Source organism: Cebus imitator, unplaced genomic scaffold, assembly GCF_001604975.1.
Source record: "Cebus imitator isolate Cc_AM_T3 unplaced genomic scaffold, Cebus_imitator-1.0 Scaffold59, whole genome shotgun sequence".
NCBI classification, from domain to species: Eukaryota; Metazoa; Chordata; class Mammalia; order Primates; family Cebidae; genus Cebus; species Cebus imitator.
The window spans coordinates 1,040,464-1,060,734 of NW_016107374.1; the positions used below are offsets into that span (position 1 = coordinate 1,040,464).

General features: G+C 38.7%; 1 protein-coding gene across 2 annotated transcripts in view; it reads right to left on the reverse strand.

The window, feature by feature from the left end:
• The window catches only part of ATXN10 (ataxin 10), a 166,993-nt gene that overhangs the window by 102,351 nt on the left and 44,371 nt on the right, over positions 1 to 20,271 (reverse strand). For both annotated transcript variants that reach the window (XM_017529465.2, XM_017529467.2), the window contains 2 exons: positions 17,212 to 17,292; positions 5,648 to 5,813 (listed from right to left, as the gene is read on the reverse strand). In XM_017529465.2, coding sequence (XP_017384954.1) covers positions 5,648 to 5,813; positions 17,212 to 17,292 — 247 coding nt within the window. The remainder of the gene's footprint in view (positions 1 to 5,647; positions 5,814 to 17,211; positions 17,293 to 20,271) is intronic.

Genomic DNA, 20,271 nt, shown 5'->3' on the forward strand with positions numbered 1-20,271 from the left:
AAAAAAAAAAAAAAAAACAGTAGAAAGGGTACGATTATTCACTAAATGGTACTGAAACAACCACAAACAGATAATATTTAGGGAACATTAACTAGTACCCATTAGCACATTAAATGTTTATATTAAAATACAACCCGACTGGTCACAGTGGCTCAAGCGTATAATCCTAGCACTCCGGAAGGCCAAGGAAGGTGGATGACCCAAGGTCAGGAGTTTGAGACCAGCCTAGCAAACACGGTGAAACCCCATCTCTACTAAAAATACAAAAATTAGCCAAGCATGGTAGTGGGCGCCTGTAATCCCAGCTACTTGGGAGGCTGTGGCAGGATAATCACTTGAACCCGGGAGATGGAGGTTGCAGTGAGCAGAGATAGTGCCACTGCATTCCAGCCTGGGCAACACAGCAAGACTCTGTCTCAAAATAATAATAATAATACAACCCATTTTAAGAAAAAGAAGGGCAGAGAGAAGATGAGTAACTTTTCCAACATCATACACCTGTTACAGAAGAAATCAAGACACAAACTCAGTCAGTTTCACACCAAAGATTTTATAATTTTGGACAGTTGAAAGACATAAATAATTCATTTGGATCCATAACTCACTCCTTACTCAAAAATAAATTCTAGATAAATAAAAAACTGTGGACTAAGTACTGAAAGAACTAGACTACGGAGGTGTATATTTCCACAATCAAAGTGGAGAATTTACAAACAACAAGAAAAATCTTCTTGGCTGTCAGCTGTCAAAAAAAAAAAAAAGAAAGAAAAGAAAAAATCCAGAGGCCAGAAGGATAAAATTGATAAGCTTAACTAGATTAAACACAAACAAAAAACAACTAAAAGACTAAGAGAACATCAGAAATAAATTCAAACAAAAATTAACTACATAAAAAAAAATTTACTATAAGTATGACAGAAAGATTAATTTCCAGAAAATGCTTTTTAATAAATGCATTTTAAAAGGTGACCTAATATGCAAAACAAACATAATGGTCACTGAAAAACATTAATGAGAAACAGTAATTAAATCAGATGTGCAAAGGGTAGCTCATGCAATCCTGTGTTGCATTTGTGTGCAACTTAGAAATCATTCTTTGACCCAGCAATTCAACTCCAGGAATTTACAATCTCAGATTAACTTGTGCAAAATTTGTACAAGGATGTTCACTGTAACATTATTTGTAAAAGTTAAAAGAAAAAAAGAAAAAAAAGCAACCTGGAAGCAGCTGAAATGTCTATAGGGAACAAATGAAAGAGAGTATGATGCATCTATAAAGTTAAATACTGTTCAACTATTAAAAACATACAATGCATACATGTTAAAGTGCAAAGATGTACAAGTCATTACATCATAAGTGAAAACAGCAAGTTGAAGAATAGTGTAAAAAATGAAAACAGAAAACATACAGGTGTGTATATACAAAAAAAGACCTTTGAAAAGAAAAGAAAAAAAGGATATGCAGATAGATCCGTAGAAAACAAACGGAGGCCGGGCAAAAAGCAGGAAACTTTGTAACTTTTTTTTCCCCCTTCGAGACCGAGTCCCACTCTGTCGCCCAGGCTGAAGTGCAATGGCATGATCTTGGCTCACTGCAACACCCACCTCCCAGGTTCAAACGCATCTCCTGCCTCAGCCTCCCGAGTAGCTAGGATTACAGATGCCTGTCACCACTCCTGGCTAATTATTGTATTTTCAGTAGAGACGGAGTTTTATCATGCTGGTCAGGCTGGTCTCAGGTAATCTGCCACCTAAGCCTCCCAAAGTGCTGGGATTACAGGCATGAGCCACCACACCCAGCTGAAACTTTGTAACTTTATGTTTCACTGACTTCAGCTTAAATAATTATTAACAACAAAGCAAATATTATTTGCATAATACCAAAATTCAAGCCCTTAACGTGGAAAAACTACAGTATTACAGAATTTGTATTAAATATGTATTAAACACCTACTACATAACAGATACAGTATGGGCTAAATTGGGGTTGCAAAAATTAAAATAGAATGCAAATCCCACAACCTGAGGAAAACTCTTGTAATATATGGGTATCAGAAAATACAAAGCTAAAGAGAATGTTTTTTAAGCTTTCAGAGAAAAGGCAAGGCTTGCTACAAGTGGACAGGATTCAAAACTGACAAAAATATATCAAAAACTGGAAACAAGTACACAAAATGTATCAAAGGACAGGAATAAGTACACTAACATGAGAACCCAAAACTATTTTTATAAAGAAACACATGAAGAAAACCTTGGGATTTTAAAACCAAACAATTACATAAATTAAACAAAACACAAAACATCCTATAAATACAACCGTTTCCATTCTCACTTTTCAATCATAGCACTGAAAACTTTACTGAATATCTATCTTGTTCAAAAAAGATCACAAATAGGTAAATGCAGTGGTTTGGCAGAAGATGGCTGGGGAGGACGAGGCAGGTAGAAAGCCCTGATCTGTAGCATTTGCTGGTTTCCATGGCTGAACTACTTCCACCATGGATGATTTCAAGGTATCAACAATTTAACAATCAGCTCACGAATTTCTAAGCACTTAATAATCAACTCTTAGAAGTCACCACAGGCCAGCTCCAGTATAACACTTGGTCTTTGGCACATTTAAATACTGGCATAGGGGTCCTCTTTAAAAATATATATATATGACATATCTACAGTAATATGTGCAAGTCATAAATGTATAGCTCAATAAACTTCCAAAAGCAAATTAATTTGGCTTTGCAAAAGAAAACTGCCTACAATTTTTTTTTTTTTTTGAGACGGGGTCTCACTCTTCCCCAGGCTGGAGTGCAGTACTGCAATCACAGCTCACTGCAGCCTCAACTTTCTGGGCTCAGGCAAGCCTCCCACCTCAGCCTCCCGAGTAGCTAGGACCACAGGCACACACCACCACGCCCGGCTAATTCTTTGTTTTTTTGTACAGATGGAGTCTCCTTATGTTGCCCAGGCTGGTCTCCAACTCCTGGGTTTAAGCAATCCTCCCAGGCCTTGGCGTCCCAAAGTACTGGGATTACAGGTGTGAGCCACTGTTCTCAGTCTACAATTTTTCATTCCATTAATATATAAAAATACTTCCCAGCTTAGAGAAAAAAATGTCTGAAGAAAATATATAAATTTTCCTAAATATGCAAGGTTAATCCAGGAATTTCTCACTACAACACTGAAAATCACCTATACTTTAAACAGAGGTGCCTTGAAAAGTTTAAAGATGTGATCTGCCTTTTCTCCGTCTCCTAGAGAATTGTTAAAACTTTTCTTAAGCACGACTCACTGCTCCTCCTGCTGGAAACAAAGGCAAGTCTATCTCCAGAAAGTAAATGCAAGCCCCTGAATAAAGACCTTTCTTTCTTTCCTATCACAGAAAATGAGAAGTAAAGCAACAGCATGATTAGTAAGACCTAACATGGTTTACACGACAAAGCACAGAAAATCAACAGCAAAATGGTCTTGAACAAAAGCATATTCACAAAAATGGAAATACATTCTCGTGGCCAAGCAGTCATAACCATGAGCTGCACTTACAAAAGCAGTTAACAGTTTCACAGTATTACACATCACTCTCCAGGAAACACTATGGATCATATTCTCTACCTTCCCCCCTGGGGACAGTGAATGAGCATCCACTCTGGATTCCAATCTCTTTCCTCCAGTCTCATTCATTTGCCAACAGTGATTCTAGCATCAATCACTCCCTCTCCACCTGACCGTTCATTCAGCATATGAAGGAACTCTCTATCATCTTTTATTAAAATGTGTTTAAATCAGCTTTATTGAGGTATACTATACATATAATGAAATACATCCAACTTAAGTATGCAGTACAGAGTTGTGTCAAGGTATACAGCTATGTGTCACATTCTACTATCCAGAAAGTTCCCTCGTGTCCCTCTGCAATCAATTCCATTCCTTCATTTCCAGACCCAGGTGACATCTCATCTGTTTCCTATCATGACCTTATCTAAGTCTGGTCTGCCACCGAACCCAGAGAAATAGAATCAGCATGTTCTCCAGTCTGTCTGGCTTCTCTCCCTCAGCACTTCTGAGATTCTTCCCTGTTGTTGTATCACAAGTGCATCCTTTTTTACGGCTGAGTGGTCCAGAGAAAGAACAATTCTAACTTTATGACAGAAGAAAGGGAGAACAGATAAAAATGGAAAGTTCTGAGGGAAAGAGAATTAACATAAGCTCACTTCCACGCCCTAAGTAAAACAAGACCTGAATGATCTAAGGCAGTCTTAAGGAGAAAAAAACAATAGTTTAAATAATTAACCAGGACAGTATACAACTAGGAATCTCCTATAAAGGAGAGAAGAAGCAAACTGTCCAGAAAGCAGTATGGAAGTATGTATCAAGAGCTTTAAACATGTGATATCCCTATACATAGCAATTTCACTTCTAAGATTACGTCCTAGGACAATAGCTGTGGAAATGTGCAAAGATGTAACTATAAAAAAAACACATACTACAGTACTATCTAAAATAAGTAGAAATAAGAACAACCTAGGCCAGACGTGGTAGCTCATGCCAGTAATGTCAGTACTCTGGGAGGCCAAGGCAGGCAGATCACCTGAAGTCATGAGTTCAGGACCAGCCTGGCCAATAGGGCGAAACCTCATCTCTACTAAAAATATAAAAATTAGCTAGGCATGGTGGTGCGCAACTATAATCCCAGCTATTTGGGTGGTCAAGACAGGAGAAATGATTGAACCCAGGAGGCGAAGGCTACAGTGAGTTGAGATTGCATCACTGTACTCCAGCCTGGGTGACAGAACGAGACTCTGTCTCAAAAAAACAAAAACAACCGAAATGTCCAGCTACAGGGATATGGACAAATAAGTAGGAAATTGTTTATTTGAAATGTTATGTTGGCTTTTTTTTTTTTTTAGATAAGGGTCTCACTCCATCACCAGGGCTGGGGTGCAGTGGGACAATCATGGCTCACCGTAGCCTCAATCTCCTGGGCTCAAGTGACCCTCCTACCTCAGCCTCCCAAGTAGCTGGGTCTACAGCCATGTGCCACTATGCCCAGTTAATTTTTGTATTTTTTGCAGAAATGGGGTTTCACCATGTTGCCCAGGATGATCTAGAATTCCTAGAGTCAAGCGATCTTCCCGCCTTGGCCTCCCAAAGAAGTGGAGTTAAAAGTGTGAGCCACCATGCCCAAACTATGTTGGCATTTTCAAAAGACATTTACAATGTATTATTTATTCATTCAGCAAATATTAAGTGCCTACCATATACACAGTACTATGAACAAAAGAGTCAAACTTTTTGCCCTCCTAGAGCTTACATTCAGAAGAGAAAATGGGGACCTGCAAACAGAAGGCATAGAAAGGCCCCACTTTTAATAGATACATATGTGCACGTGTCTACGTATGTGTGCACATATTTGATGTCATCTGTTTAGAAAAATACATTAATCAGAATTTTTTTAAGTCATTGACTCTGGATGGTAAAAATAAGGACACTGTTCTTTATCTAAATTTTCTAACTATTCTCATATATGGATACATTACTTACATTAATATTTTTAAAAGCTTTTAAAAAATAATTCTCATAGACAACTTGGCTGAGCTAGATAATCTATCCATTCTCTTTTACCCAAGATTGGGAAATGTGCCTCCCTTACCTCATCATCTGGAGGCTCCTCAGAGGCCAACTTGAGCACAGTCTTGCACTGATCCACAAAGGTGCTTGCGACCAACTCAGCATGGTGTAAAAACACAGGGATGTCATCCTTGGTGAGTGGCTGCTCACTCGTTAGCTTGGCTATCATAAGGTCTAACAGCGTAACTCTGCAAAACATAAAGGATTTCTGCATGAATCTGTAATACTTAAATTATACAATGCTAAAGATACCTAGGGAAGCAACTTTCAGGGAATATTATTCTTTTAAATTCCTTAGCTTGCTTATAATGTCTAGTTAGAAAAAACATTTTATGAATAAAGTTAATCTCCATCAATCACGCTTTTTTTTAATTATTAGTTTCTTTGATGTGACTTGGTCACAGAAACTAGAATTGTTTAATGCACCTTTTATATCCATTACTTTCAACATTAAGTCAACATTTTAGAATGCTCAGTTTTTGTATAACCACATCTACAATAATAGCAACAGCAAAGTGAAATGCGTTAACATTTATTCACTATTTTCTACTGAGCTAAGCACTATATCATTTAATCCTTACAAAAACTCCATGAGGCAGGTAGTGTCATTAGTTTCACATTAAAGATGGGTAAATAAGGCTTGGTGAGGTTAATTAACTTGTCCAGTGCCACAGAACCACTGAGAGTCTAAGCCAGGATTCAATCTGTGCCCTGAGCCAGGTGCTTTAACCACTCCTTTGATAGTCAGTCTTCATTGTGAAACTTTACTATTTGTTTTACTTTACAAAAACACAAATCCAAAGAACCAAGACTGTGCCACTGTTATGTCAATATATAAATTACCAAATAAATATTTCTTTTCAACCATCTCTTTCCTTCTCCTAGGAAAAATGAATCATACATAGGTCAATCTATCTAGTATAAATCAATTAGGACATCTGCTCAAAATTATATTTTGATTTGGGATTGTATGCATAATTCTCATTTATTTCTATAAAAGAAAGGGTACGAATATCTAAACTGCTTATTAGTAAATAAAGGTAAATACACTCAAATTAGGCATGGAACATTTCTTACCAAGACAAAAATTTGAATTATTTACTGCTTCAAGTAAGAAATAAAACTATACCAAATGCTTCCTGTCATGTGGCCAAATGATGGGAAATATCATCAGTCTGGAAAAATCACCTACAGACCTTAGCAATTTTCAAAACTCCTAAAACCACAGATTTCTTGTGGCAATAATTAATCCAAAATAAAACAAATATACAGTTCACTCAGTTGTGCACAATATTAGGGACTTTCTGTTTTCCTTTATTTCCATATACAGTAATCTTTAAAAATAAACTGAGGCTAAAAGTTCTAAAGCTTGAAATAAAAGGTCAACAGGTGCCAGAATGGAATCTCCTGAAAGCATAAAATGCACAGCTCAATAACACAGTGGAGAACACAAAATATCCCGGTAACAATCAACATGATGGCTGGAACAACACCTCACATCTCGGTATTAATGTTGAACATAAATCATCTAACTGCTCCACTTAAAAGATACAGATTGGCAGAATGGATTAAAAAACTCACAAACCAAATATTTGCTGTCTTCAAGAGACTCACCTAAAACATAAGGAGTCTTATAGAACAAAAGTAAAGGGGATGGAAAAAGATATTTCTTGTAAATGGAAACCAAAAGCGAGCCGAATAGCTCCTCTTATATAAAATAAAATAAGACTTTAAAGCAATAAAAAAAAAAAAAAAAAAAGACAAAGAAGGTCACTATATAATACAAAAGGATCAATCCAACAAGAAGACAATCCTAAATATATATGCCCCTAACTCCAGAGCTCCCAGATTCACAAAACAATTACTAGACCTAAGAAAAGACAGACCACATGACAGGCCACAAAGCAAGCCTCAATAAATGTTCTAAAAATCGAAATATATTGGCCAGGCATGGTGGCTCACACCTGTAATCCCAACACTTTGGGAGGCCAAGTCACGCAGATCACCTGAGATCAAAAGTTCAAGACCACCCTGCTGAACATGTGAAACCCCATCTCCACTAACCTCATACAAACAAACAAACAAAAAAAAAAAAAAAAAAAAAAAAAAAAAAAAAAACCCTAGCTGGGAGTGGTGGCAGGAACCTGTAATCCAGTTACTTGGGAGGCTGAGGAAGAAGAATCACTTGAACCTGGGAGGCGGAGGGAGGTTGCAGTAAGCCGAGATCACACCATCGCACTCCAGCCTAGGCAAGAGAGCAACACTCAGTCAAAAAGAAAGTGGAGGGCAGGGGAGGGCAGGGGAGGGCAGGGGAGAGCAGGGGAGGGGAAGGGAAGAGAGGGGAGGGCAGGGCAGGGCAGGGGAGGGCAGGGCAGGGGAGGGGAGGGGAGGGGAGGGGAGGGGAACTATATCAATTATCTTCTCAAACCACAACAGAATAGAAATCAATTCCAAAAGGAACCCTCAAAACTACATAAATACATGGAAATTAATTAAGTTGTTCCTGCATGATTTTGGGATAAACAATGAAATCAAGATGGACATTTTAAAGTTCTTCTAAATAAATGGTAACAGTGATACAAGTTATCAAAACTTCTGGGATACAGCAAAAGCAGTGCTAAAAGGAAAGTTTATAGTGCTAAATGCCTACATCAAAAAATCCAAAAGATCACAAGTTGACAATCTAACGTCATACCTCAAAAGAACTAGAGAAACAAGAACACACTAGGCCAGGTGTGGTGGCTTACACCTGTAATCCCAGCACTTTGAGGTGCAGAGGCAGGAGGATTGCTTAGCCCAAAAGTTTGAGACCAGCCTGAGCAACATGACAAAATACTGCCTCCACAAAATACTAAAAATTAGTCAGGCATGGTGGTGCATGCCTGTAGTCCCAGTTACTTGGGAGGCTGAGATGAGAGAATCACTTCACCTGGGAAGGTAAAGGCTGCAGTGATCGTTCCACCACGCACCAGCCTGGGTGACAGAGCACAACCCTGTCACAAGAAGAACAAGCCAAACCCAAAGCTAGCAAAAGAAAAGAAGTAACAAAGATCAGAGCAGAACTAAACAAAATTGAAACAAAAGATCAAAATACAAAATATAAAAATTGGTTCTTTGAAAAGATAAATAAAATCAATAGACCATTAGCTAGATTAACCAAGAAGAAAGAAAATTCAAATTAGCTCAATTAGAAACAGAAATGGAAACATTATGGCTAACACCACAGAATTACAAAAGATCATTTAAAGACACTATAAACACCTCTGTGCAAACAAACTAGAAAATTTAGAGGAAATGAACAAATCTCCGGAAACATGCAACCCTCCTGGCTTGAATCAGAAAGAATTAAGAGGCCTGAACAGACCAATAACAACCAGTGAGACTGAATCAGTAATAACAAAAATTGTCAAAAAAAACAAAAAGCCCAGGGCCAGACAGATACATGGCCAAATTCCACCAGACATTCAAGGAATTGGCATCAAGCATACTGAAACTATTCCAAAAGGTTGAGAAACAGAGCATCCTATCCAACTCATTCTATGAAGCCAGTATCTCTGATACCAAAACCAGGAACGGACATAACAGAAAAAAGAAAACCATGGACCAATATCCCTGGTGAACATAGATTAAAAAATCCTCAACAAAATAACAGCAAACTAAATCCCACAGCACATCAAAAAGATAATTCACCATGACCAAGTGGGTTTCATCCTAGGATGTAAGGATGGTTCAACAAACCCAAGTAAATGTGACTCATCACATAAACAGAATTAAAAACAAAAACCATACGATCATCTCAATAGATGCAGAAAAACATTCAACGAAATCCAGCATCCCTTTATGATAAAAATCTAGGCACAGAAGGAACATACCTCAAAATAAGAAAAACCAATCAATGGGGAAAAGATGAAAGCATCGCCCCTAAGAACTGGAACAAGACAAGAATGCCCACTTTCACCACTTCTATTCAGTATAAGACTGGAAGTTCTATCTGGAACAATAGGGCAAGAGAAATAAACAAAGGACATCCAAATTGGAAAAGAGGAAGTTAAACTATCTCTGTTTGCCAATGATATGATCACATACCTAGAAAACCCTAAAGACTTTACCAAAAGACTCCTAGATTTGATCAATGAATTCAGTAAAGTCAAAGGTTACAAAATCAATGTACACAAATCAGTAGCATCAACTATACATCAACAATAACCAAGTTGAGAAACAAATCGAGAACAAAATCCCTTTTAAAATAGCTGCAAAAAAAAAATCAAATGCCTGGCAATATACTTAACCAAGAAGATATATAAAAAACTATAAACATGGCTGAAAGAAATCAGATGACACAAACAAATGGAAATACATCCCATGCTCATCGACTGGAAGAATCAATATTATTAAAATGACCATAATGCCCAAAGCAATATACAGATTCAATACAATTCCTATCAAAATACCAACATCATTTTTCACACAATTAGAAAAATAATCCTAAAATTCACATGGAACCAAAAGAGAGCCCAAATAGACAAAGCCATGTTAAGCAAAAAGAACGACTCTAGAGGCATCACATCACTCCAACTTCAAATTATACTACAAGGCTATAGTAACCAAAATAGCATTGTACTGATATAAAGGCAGATATACAGACCAATGGAACAGAATAAAGAACCCAGAAATAAGGTCAAATACTTACAATCAACTGATCTTCCACAAAAGCATACAACAACATAAATTGGGGAAAGAACCTCCTATTCAATAATGGTTCTGGGAAAACTGAATTGTCACAGGTAGAAAAATGAAACTGGATCTCTCACCATATACAAAAATCAACTCGAGATGGATAGATTTAAATCTAAGACCAGAAACCATAAAAATTTTAGGAGAAAACCTAGGAAAAACACTTTATGACATTGTCCAAGGCAAAGCGTTTATGAGTAAGATCACAAAAGCAAATGGAACAAAAACTAAATAAATGGGACCTACTTAAACTAAAATGCTTCTGTGAAGCATAAGACATAATCATCAGAGTAAACAGACAACCAACAGAATGGGAGAAAACATTTGCAACTATACATCTGACAAAGAACTAATACCCAGAATCTACAAGGAACTCGAAAAAATCAGCAAGAAAAAAACAAATAATTCCATCAAAAAGTGGGCAAATGACATGAATAGTCATTTCTCAAGATATGCAAATGGCCAACAAACATGAAAAAATGCTCAACATCACTAATCATCAGGGAAATGCAAATTAAAACCATGACATGCCACCTTACTCTGCCAGAATGGCCATTATTAAAAAGTCAAAAAAGCAATAGATGTTGCCATGGATGTGGTGAAGAAGGAATGCATATGCAATGTTGGGGGAAATGTAAAATAGTATAACCTTTATGGAAAAATAGTATGGGGACTTCTCAAAGAACTAAAAAGTAGATCTACCATTCAATCCAGCAATCCCACTACTGGGTATCTACCCAAAGGAAAAGACACCTGCACATGTATGTTTATCACAGCATAATCCACAATTGCAAAGACATGGAACCAACCTAAGTGTCCATCAACTGATGAACGAATAAAGCAAATGTGATATACATACAGAATGGACTGCTACTCGACCATAAAAAAAGAATGAAATAATGTCTTATGCAGCAGCTTGGATGGAGCTGGAGGCCCTTCTTCTTCCTTTTTTTTAAGAGACAGAGTCTCGCTCTGTTACCTAGGCTGGAGCACAGTAGTGTGATCTTAGCTTACCGCAACCTCCACCTCCAGGGTTCAATCAATTCTTATGCCTCGGCCTCTCCGAGCAGCTGAGATTACAGGCATGCGCCAACACGCATGGCCAATTTTTTGTATTTTTAGTAGAGACAGGGTTTCTCCATGTTGGCCAAGCTGGTCTCAAACTCCTGGTCTCAAGTGATCTGTCCTCCTCAGCCTTCCAAAGTGCTGGGATTACAGGTGTGAGCCACTGCACACAGCTAGAGGCCATTATTCTAATTGAAGAACTCAGAAATGGAAAAATCAAATACCGTACGTTCTCACTTACAAGTGGGGGCTAAGCTATGGGTACACAAAAATATACAGAGTAGTATAACGGACATTGGAGAGTCAAAAGCGGGGAGGTTAGGAGGAGGGTAAGGAATAAAAACTACTTATCAGGTATAATATATACTAGTCAGGCCAGGCTCCATGGCTCACACCTGTAATCCCAGCACTTTGGGAGGCTGAGGCGGGCAGATCACAAGGTCAAGAGATTGAGACCATCCTGGCCAACACGGTGAAATCCCATCTCTACTAAAATATACAAAAATTAGCTGGGCATGGTGGCACACGCCTGCAGTACCAGCTACTTGGGAGGCTGAGGCAGGAACATTGCTTGAACCCAGGAGGCGGACGCAGTGAGCTGAGCTCGCGCCACTGCACCCCAGTCTGGCGCCTGGCAACAGAGCAAGACTGTCTCAAAAAAAAAAAAAAAAAAAAATATATATATATATATATATATATATATATATATACACACACACACACACACATATCAGGTGACAGGTGCACTAAAATCACCAACTTCACCACTATACAACTCATCCGTGTAACCAAAAACCACTTGCACCCCAAAAACTACTGAAATTTTACGTCTATATAAAATATAGATATACCTATCTATACATATCTCTATCACAAGTAAATCTATCTACCTACCTACCTACATATATATATACACACATATAACTTTCAAGGGATGCTAAGAAAGAGGCCACCATGTGACCCAAATGCCTGCTCTAAATATATTCCTTTTAAATTGGATTATATAATGCAGCAGTTATTGCTAGGTATAAGAAGTCAGGATCCCTGGCTTCAGGGAATTTGGCACCTAGTTCACTATTACTTGAATAGGTAATGAAATAGAAAATAATTTTATCAGATTTGTGAGTGTCAAGGTATCCACAGATAGGAATGTAGGAAAATGAGAAAGACAACAGATGGATTACAGCTGGAGAAAAGAACCCAACACCAGTGCAGATCTTGAATCAGAGGCAGATCCCGAAAGGGCAGTCCCGAGGTGAGGGTAAGAAGGGTGGGCCCCAACGGTGTGGAGATCAAAGTTCTTAAGCAGCAACAGGACACTCCGGGGGTCCAAGCGGATGAAGCGCAGGGAGAGGTGCAAGTGCTGAGAGGAGAGGTGGAAGCACATGCTGCCTTCCTTACACAGTGACACCCACGCCAGCCTCCTCTGGCTCAACTTCTCCCTGGCCAAGCCGATGCCGCCTGTATGACGCAGCTTTACATGGTTACAAGATGAGATCTAACAATGTCGGTACTGAGTGATTTCGAAGGACAGAAGGGGGCAAAGTCAGAAACAAATCCTTAAAATATAAAAGTAAAAACTGGCCGGGTGCGGTGGCTCAAGCCTGTAATCCCAGCACTTTGGGAGGCCGAGGCGGGTGGATCATGAGGTCAAGAGATCGAGACCATCCTGGTCAACATGGTGAAACCCCGTCTCTACTAAAAATACAAAAAATTAGCTGGGCATGGTGGCGCGTGCCTGTAATCCCAGCTACTCAGGAGGCTGAGGCAGGAGAATTGCCTGAACCCAGGAGGCGGAGGTTGCGGTGAGCCGAGATCGTGCCATTGCACTCCAGCCTGGGTAACAAGAGTGAAACTCCGTCCCAAAAAAAAAAAAAAAAAAAGTAAAAACTAAGTTTGAGTATCGCCTCAGAATAGACTATCCTTCATTGAATTATCCTATTTAAAGTAAGTCAGCTGCCATTTAAACCTTCTAATGGTTCCCACTGTTAAGAAAGGAGTCTAAAAGCTCTTTAGTCTGGTATATGGGTCTCCCTACCAGACACTCCACCCAACTCTCCAACTCCCTCTACCTCTTCCTCGAAAATATAACAGACTACAAGAGGTCTAACTAGTGTTAGTTACTCATTGACTTATTCACTCTGGTGTGAAGGATGCAAAAGTAGGAAAGACCCAGCTAAAAGGGTCAGAGGCTAGCCGTCTAGAATTATTACACATTGGTGTGAAAATTTTGTTCCCTTAACCCAGAAATCATCACTCAGGGTAATTTGAGTTCACCAGACACACCCCTCCATGCAGCCATAATTTTATCCCTCAACCACTGGCTGTCATTAGCATTCTATTTCGAATTTTCTCCTGATTAAACACAGTATTGCCTTAAAATTATGATTCCTCTTTTTTTTTTTTTCCATGCGATGGACTCTCGCTCTGCTGCCTAGGCTGAAATGCAGTGGCGTGATCTCGGCACACTGCAACCTCCGCCTCCCAGGTTAAAGTGATTCTCCTGGCTCAGCCTCCCGGGTAGCTGGGACTACGGGCCTCAGAACTCCAATACGGAAAACGGCAAGAATAATACCTATTTCACAGTGTTTGTGATGATTAAATGACAAAGGCTACATGGTGCTTTCTAGACCTAACAGTGACGCTGCCTGGAGAAAAAGGCAAGGTCCTCAGCATAGCAGCAGTAGCTGTTACACTTGCAGTTGCGGTAGCAGCAGTAACAGCACGGAAGCAGAAACTGCAACAGCTCACGTTATAGGTCAGGGTATTTGCCCTGGGTTACAGAGGTACTGAGGTGGTATTTGAACTCTTTCTCATGCCAAAATTGAATTTTCCACACATTTCAATCAGTTATCACAATAATTTCATGGGGTAGCTACTACTAGTATCCTCATTAACTTGACCAAAGTAGTAAGTGGCAGCACTAGCATCTGTCCTTGACCACTGTGCTGTACATACGGATTATAAACCTGAAAACTACACAAGTTGTTTACCACGAGCAGCTAGTCCAATATGCTAATATTCACTTCAATTCACCTGGAAGGGAGACCAGACAAGTATGTAAATGTAGGCTCTCATTTTTGCCGAATCATGCCACATTAATGAATGATGAGTCTATATCCAAAATTTCCCCACCAAGTAACCTGCCCAAACAGACTACCAGTCTCCAGGTGAAGAAGTCAACTAGCTTTGACAACAACGAAAAGAACTAGCATAAGAAAAAAGCGTAAGAATTTACACAGCATTTTCATTCTCATACATAACAATGCATGGTTATGACCCTCCCATGAGGGCAGGGACTGTGTCTCAGTAATGCTCACACACACTCATTTGCCCTCTCACCTCCCACCATGGGATAACACAGTAACAAGGACCTCACCAAATGCCAGTGCCATGTTCTTGGACTTCCCAGCCTCCAGATTGTTAGAAATAAGTTTCTTTTCTTTGTAAATTACGTACTCTCCAGTACTCTGTTATGGCAGCAGAAACCAGACTAAGGCAGTGGATGTATCATTTTACATTCCCACCAGTGGAAACATAAACAGTGCACAAGAGTTCCAATTTCTCCACATCCTTGCCCAAACGTGTTATTTTCAGTTTGCTGATAGTAGCCATCCTAATGGGTACCAAGTGGTATATCACTGTGGTTTGTTGTTTAATGGGTACAGAGTTTCTGATATACAAGATGAAAAAGTTCTAGAGGTTGGCACAATGTGAACATACTTAACACACTGAACTGTACATTAAAAAATGGTTACGCTAACAGTCTGGCATGGTGGCCCACGCCTGTACTCCCAGCTGCTGGGGAGGCTGAGGTGGGAGGACTGCTTGAGGCCATGAGTTTAAGGCTCTAGTGCACGATGATCACGTGTGTGAGTGGCCACTGCACTCCAGCCTGGGCAACAGAGCATGACCTTGCCTTATACCTTCTCCAAAAAAAAAAAAATGGTTGTAATAGCAACCTTTATATTATGTATGATTTACTACAATTTTTTGACAAAAGCTATTGTCAAAATCTAGTCAAAGATTCCATAGGGTAAACAAGGGCTGCGACAAAAAAAGGGAATACCTAAGACCTTGAGATGGCCTTATGTGTAACTGATGAGGTCTACTGACCAGCATGAGCTAAAAAGTTAAAAGTGAAGAAGCTGAGGATAACCTTGAGGTTTCCAACTTAGCAGGTAATATTAATCAGTATACGAGATGAACACTTTACTGAGTAAGAATATTCATTCATACACTCATGCTTTCACTGACAAACTTTTCTTTCCTTTTTCAGCACCTGCTATGTGCCAACCACTGACTGGAAATGTGGAATGAAGAATAAAAAGGGAAGAATCCTTGCCCTCAGGGCACCAACAATCTAATGGAAATGTGTTACAATAACAAGTAGCTATGTGACACTACAAGATGGATGAATGATGTGATTAAATGACAGCTCATCTCCTCTGAAGAAAAATAAAGCAGGGGCAAGGGGAAGTGACAACTGAGCAGAACCTTGAACGATGTAAGGATGCACCTAATACAACTTTATCAATAAAAGCAGAACATTTTTAGTCCACCATCCCCATGCAGTTATGTAATAAATCATTAATTTAGATAGACTATGGAAAATAATCAGCTTGACTATTAAAATGCAATTAAACTGCATTCTTCTTGTATTCAGGTGTTCCTTACTGCAAAAAAGTTACTAATTTTTTGCACTGTGTATCGTATTATCTCTTTTAGGTCAAATAATTCTCTATCCACAATGGGGATATAAATACACAGGGAAAGGAGCACTGGAATTGGACTTATAAACCTGGTATTTCATATGACGTTAAAAGCATAAGCTTTTCCTTTTTGTTAAAGATATGAAAGAAGAAAAACGACCTAATTAGCGAAAGACTACAAAAAGTACATAAAGCTTAACTACTACAACCTAAATACAAAGTAAGTAAGTCCAAAGCCACTAAAACTCGTGACTACAATCAAAAGATTAACACCTTTAAAAGATTCTGATCATTAGATCTGAGGTTTCTGAATAAATGTTGTTATTTTCCTAAGGCAACATTTCTAATAAGGTAAGGAAAAATGTGTGCTATTGAAATGAAAAGTGTACTGCAAATTATTTTATCCAATCCCCTTCATTTACAGGTCAAGAAACAGAATCCCTTGTGCCTTACCATGGAAGTTTAGGGGAAAAAAAATACACACACACACACACACACACACACACACACACACACACACACACACACAAGAAACTGAATCCCAACAAGGTCACATAAAGAACTATAATCATAGCAAGGCACAGGGCCAAAGTCTCAGAACTCCTAGGTCACTGCTTTTCCTACTACAGTAACTGTGACACCATGGATGGGTATCAATTTTATTTTAGTCCGAATTATCCATCAAAAACCTACACACCTAATAGAGTGCATCACAAATAATCATACCCATGACATAAACAAATGAGCACACCTCAAGTATGCAACTTAATACACAGCTACATAAATTACTATTCTAAAATCCAGGCACATGCATAAGATCTTGTTCTTAATGTTTTTCTTAACATGCATTTACTGAATAATGGCACCAACCTGGATTCTGCACCCCTCCATAAATCACTGCCTATTGTGGCTAAGCTATAATGTTAACCAACCAATTTAAAACCATTACCGACACAGAAACATGTATTTAGAGATTCTGTGCCAACTCAGAAACCACACAGCTTTTTCAGTCCTGTGCATAGAATACCCTATATGGAATGCTAAAGACTCAAAACCACGCTGGTTGGGGGATTACCTTTCTTGATTGTTCAGTTTGGGAAACATGGCTTGTACCAATTCCGAACTTTTCAGAAAGAGGTCTGTAATAATCAAGAACCTAGGGAAAAAAGAGGAGGAAAGTTTGGTTACTAGAAACACAGTAAGACCGACATGCCCTTATCCACTTTATAAGCACAGCTTATACACAAAAGCATTTCTTTTCTGTGAATTTTTGCTATGCTGTAATCGTAAATGTTTTAAAAGGTTCACATATTATTAATCTATTAGCAGCTAAAAGGAAAATCTTAAAAACATTTTTCTCCAGTTTTACTTCTGAAAGCTTTATTGAAATAATTTAAACTGACTCAACTAGAAGACGGGGCTGCTATGGCTTTTATCTAAGTTGAGAAAGAAAAAATTCTTCACTTAGCAACAAGATCAGGTATAAACAAAAAACATACTAAATTGTTTTAGTCAGAAGCTAACTGCTATAATGAGCCAGAGAAAGGCTTGTCACACTTCCCTTTAAACATACGCCAACAACACAGTGATGAATACTGGCTTGATTATTCACCTTTAAGAATTCTCAAGTTACCAAAAAAACACCCTCACTGTCAAGCTATGTATGCACTCATCTAAACTTAGAGATCAACTTATGGAAACCCCAAGGCAAAGATTATAGGCAAAGTTCTTCAAAGTACCCCTGTGACAACTAAAAAGATTGAACAGTATTATTAATTAATTCTGAATTATATTTACCAGAGGACATCTGAGGGAAAGACTGAAGAACTAAGGAATATACCGTTTATAACCAGGTTATAGTAATAAAAATTGTAAGCATTAAATACATTGACACATAGTTGAACCACTTGTTAACAAATAAAATATAATAAAACTATATTCAGTCTGATAACCAAATGAAGCACCTTAACTCCTACAATACACTGTCACTTCACATAAAAGCGAAATCCAAATACATATTCTATTTCCTCTACAGCATTTAAAATAGCTGATCAACACTCTGATGTAAAACATTCTTAACAATAATGCATAATATTTGAAATTCTCAAACAGCATTTCTATCAATCTGTGCAGGTCAATAGAAATCCATACATTCCAAGATGGATACACAAACTAAATTGAGATCTTAAAGCTCATTCATAATTCAGGTACTTAAAATTCAAAGCATTTTCCCACAGGAACATCAAAAACAAATATTCCAAGTCACAAGTCATACTTCTAAACAATATATACCACTTTTAGACAGATAATTTACAGAAGAACATGTTAAATGCTGGCAGACACACACTAAGAATTGTGTAATAGAAACAAATATATCTAACCAACAGGCTGGGGGCAAGAGGGGGTGATGGACAGGGGGCAAGAAGATCAAAGAGGCTAGAGGAGCTGTTTTGTCAATCACTAAAAGAAGGAAAAGAGGACAGCACTCCTAGAAAAGGAAAGAAAGGACTTAGAAAAACCATAAGAAGGAAAGAGCAGCTGTGTGTCTGGGGAACTATAAGCAACAAAATACTATTAGGGCTTCAAAAGGAAGCCAGGACTCAAAAGCATGGGTCTTCAGAGTGTCTCAGGTGAAGAAAGTTGTCTCAACCAAGGTTTGAGTTTATTGAAGACTGAGGTGGTAACTACATATTCTTTCATAATGCTGGAAATTAGTGCTCTCTTTTTTCTTGATCAATTTTGTTGACCAAAAGACCACTTTTGCCTTTGTGAATTTTTTCCATTGTTTTTGTCTTATGTTTCATTGATTTCTGCCCTCATCTTTTATTTCCTTCTTTCTTACTTACTCAGGACTTACTGTCCTCTTCTTTCTCTACCTTCTTAAAGTAGAACTCTGGGTCACTGATTTCAGACCTTTTTTTTTTTAATTGTACTTTAAGTTCTGGGGTACATGTGCAGATCTTGCAGGATTGCTGCATAGGTACACACATGCCATGGTGGTTTGCTGTCTCCATCCCCAGACCTTTCTTTATTAATAGAAACATTCAAGGACAGTGGCTCACACCTGTATTTCCAGCACCTGGAAGACTGAGGTGGGTAGACTTCCTGAGGCCAGGAGTTTGAGACCAGCCTGGCCACATAGCGTAGTGAAACCCCATCTCTACCAAAATCGTAAAAAAATAGCTGGATGTGGTGGTGCATGCCTGTAATCCCAGCTACTCAAGAGGCTGAGGTATGAGAATCGCTTGAACACAGGAGGCAGAGGTTGCAGTGAGCCAAGATTGTGCCACTGCACTACAGCGTGTATAACAGATTAAGACTTTGTCTCAAAAAAAAAAAAAGGCATTCCAAGCAACAAACTCTCCTCTAAGCACTGCTTTAGTTTTTTGTTGTTGTTTGTTTAAAAGACCGGGTCTCGCCCTGCCACCCTAGCTGGAGTGCAGTTGTACGATCATAGCTCACTGTACCCTCAAACTTCTAGGTTCAAACAACTCTCCCAGCTCAGTCTCCCAAGTAGATAGGACTACACACATGTGCCACCACACCCAGCTTTTTTTTATTTTTATTTTTTTGGTAGAGACAGTGTCTTACTATGCTGCCCTGGCTGGTCCTGAACTTCTGGCCTCAAGCCATCCTCCCTTCTCGGACTCCCAAAGTGCTGGGATTACAGGCATGAGCCACCACACTGGGCTGCTTTTCCTTTATCCCACAAAACTTGATACTTCAGTTCAAAGTATTTCTAATTTACCTGTGATTTCTTCTTTGACACTACATGTGCTAATTTCCAAAAGTTTGGAATGTTTCTAGAAATCATGTTATGGATAAGAGAAAGTACTCTATGATTTCAATCCCTAACACATTTACTGAGCCTCTTCTACAGCCCAGCCTATGGTCTGCCTTGGTGAACATGACATATGTAGGTGAAAAGAAAGCAGAGTTTGGAAGTGCTGAGGGAAGGTCTACAAACATCACTCAGGTGAAGGGGGCTACCTACCACAGTACTACCGAGAGCATCTAGAGCAGGGGTGTCCAATCTTTTGGCTTCGCTGGGCCACACTGGAAAAGAATAATTGTCTTGGGGCACATATAAAATACACTAACACTAACAATGGCTGACGAGCTTTTTTTTTTTTTT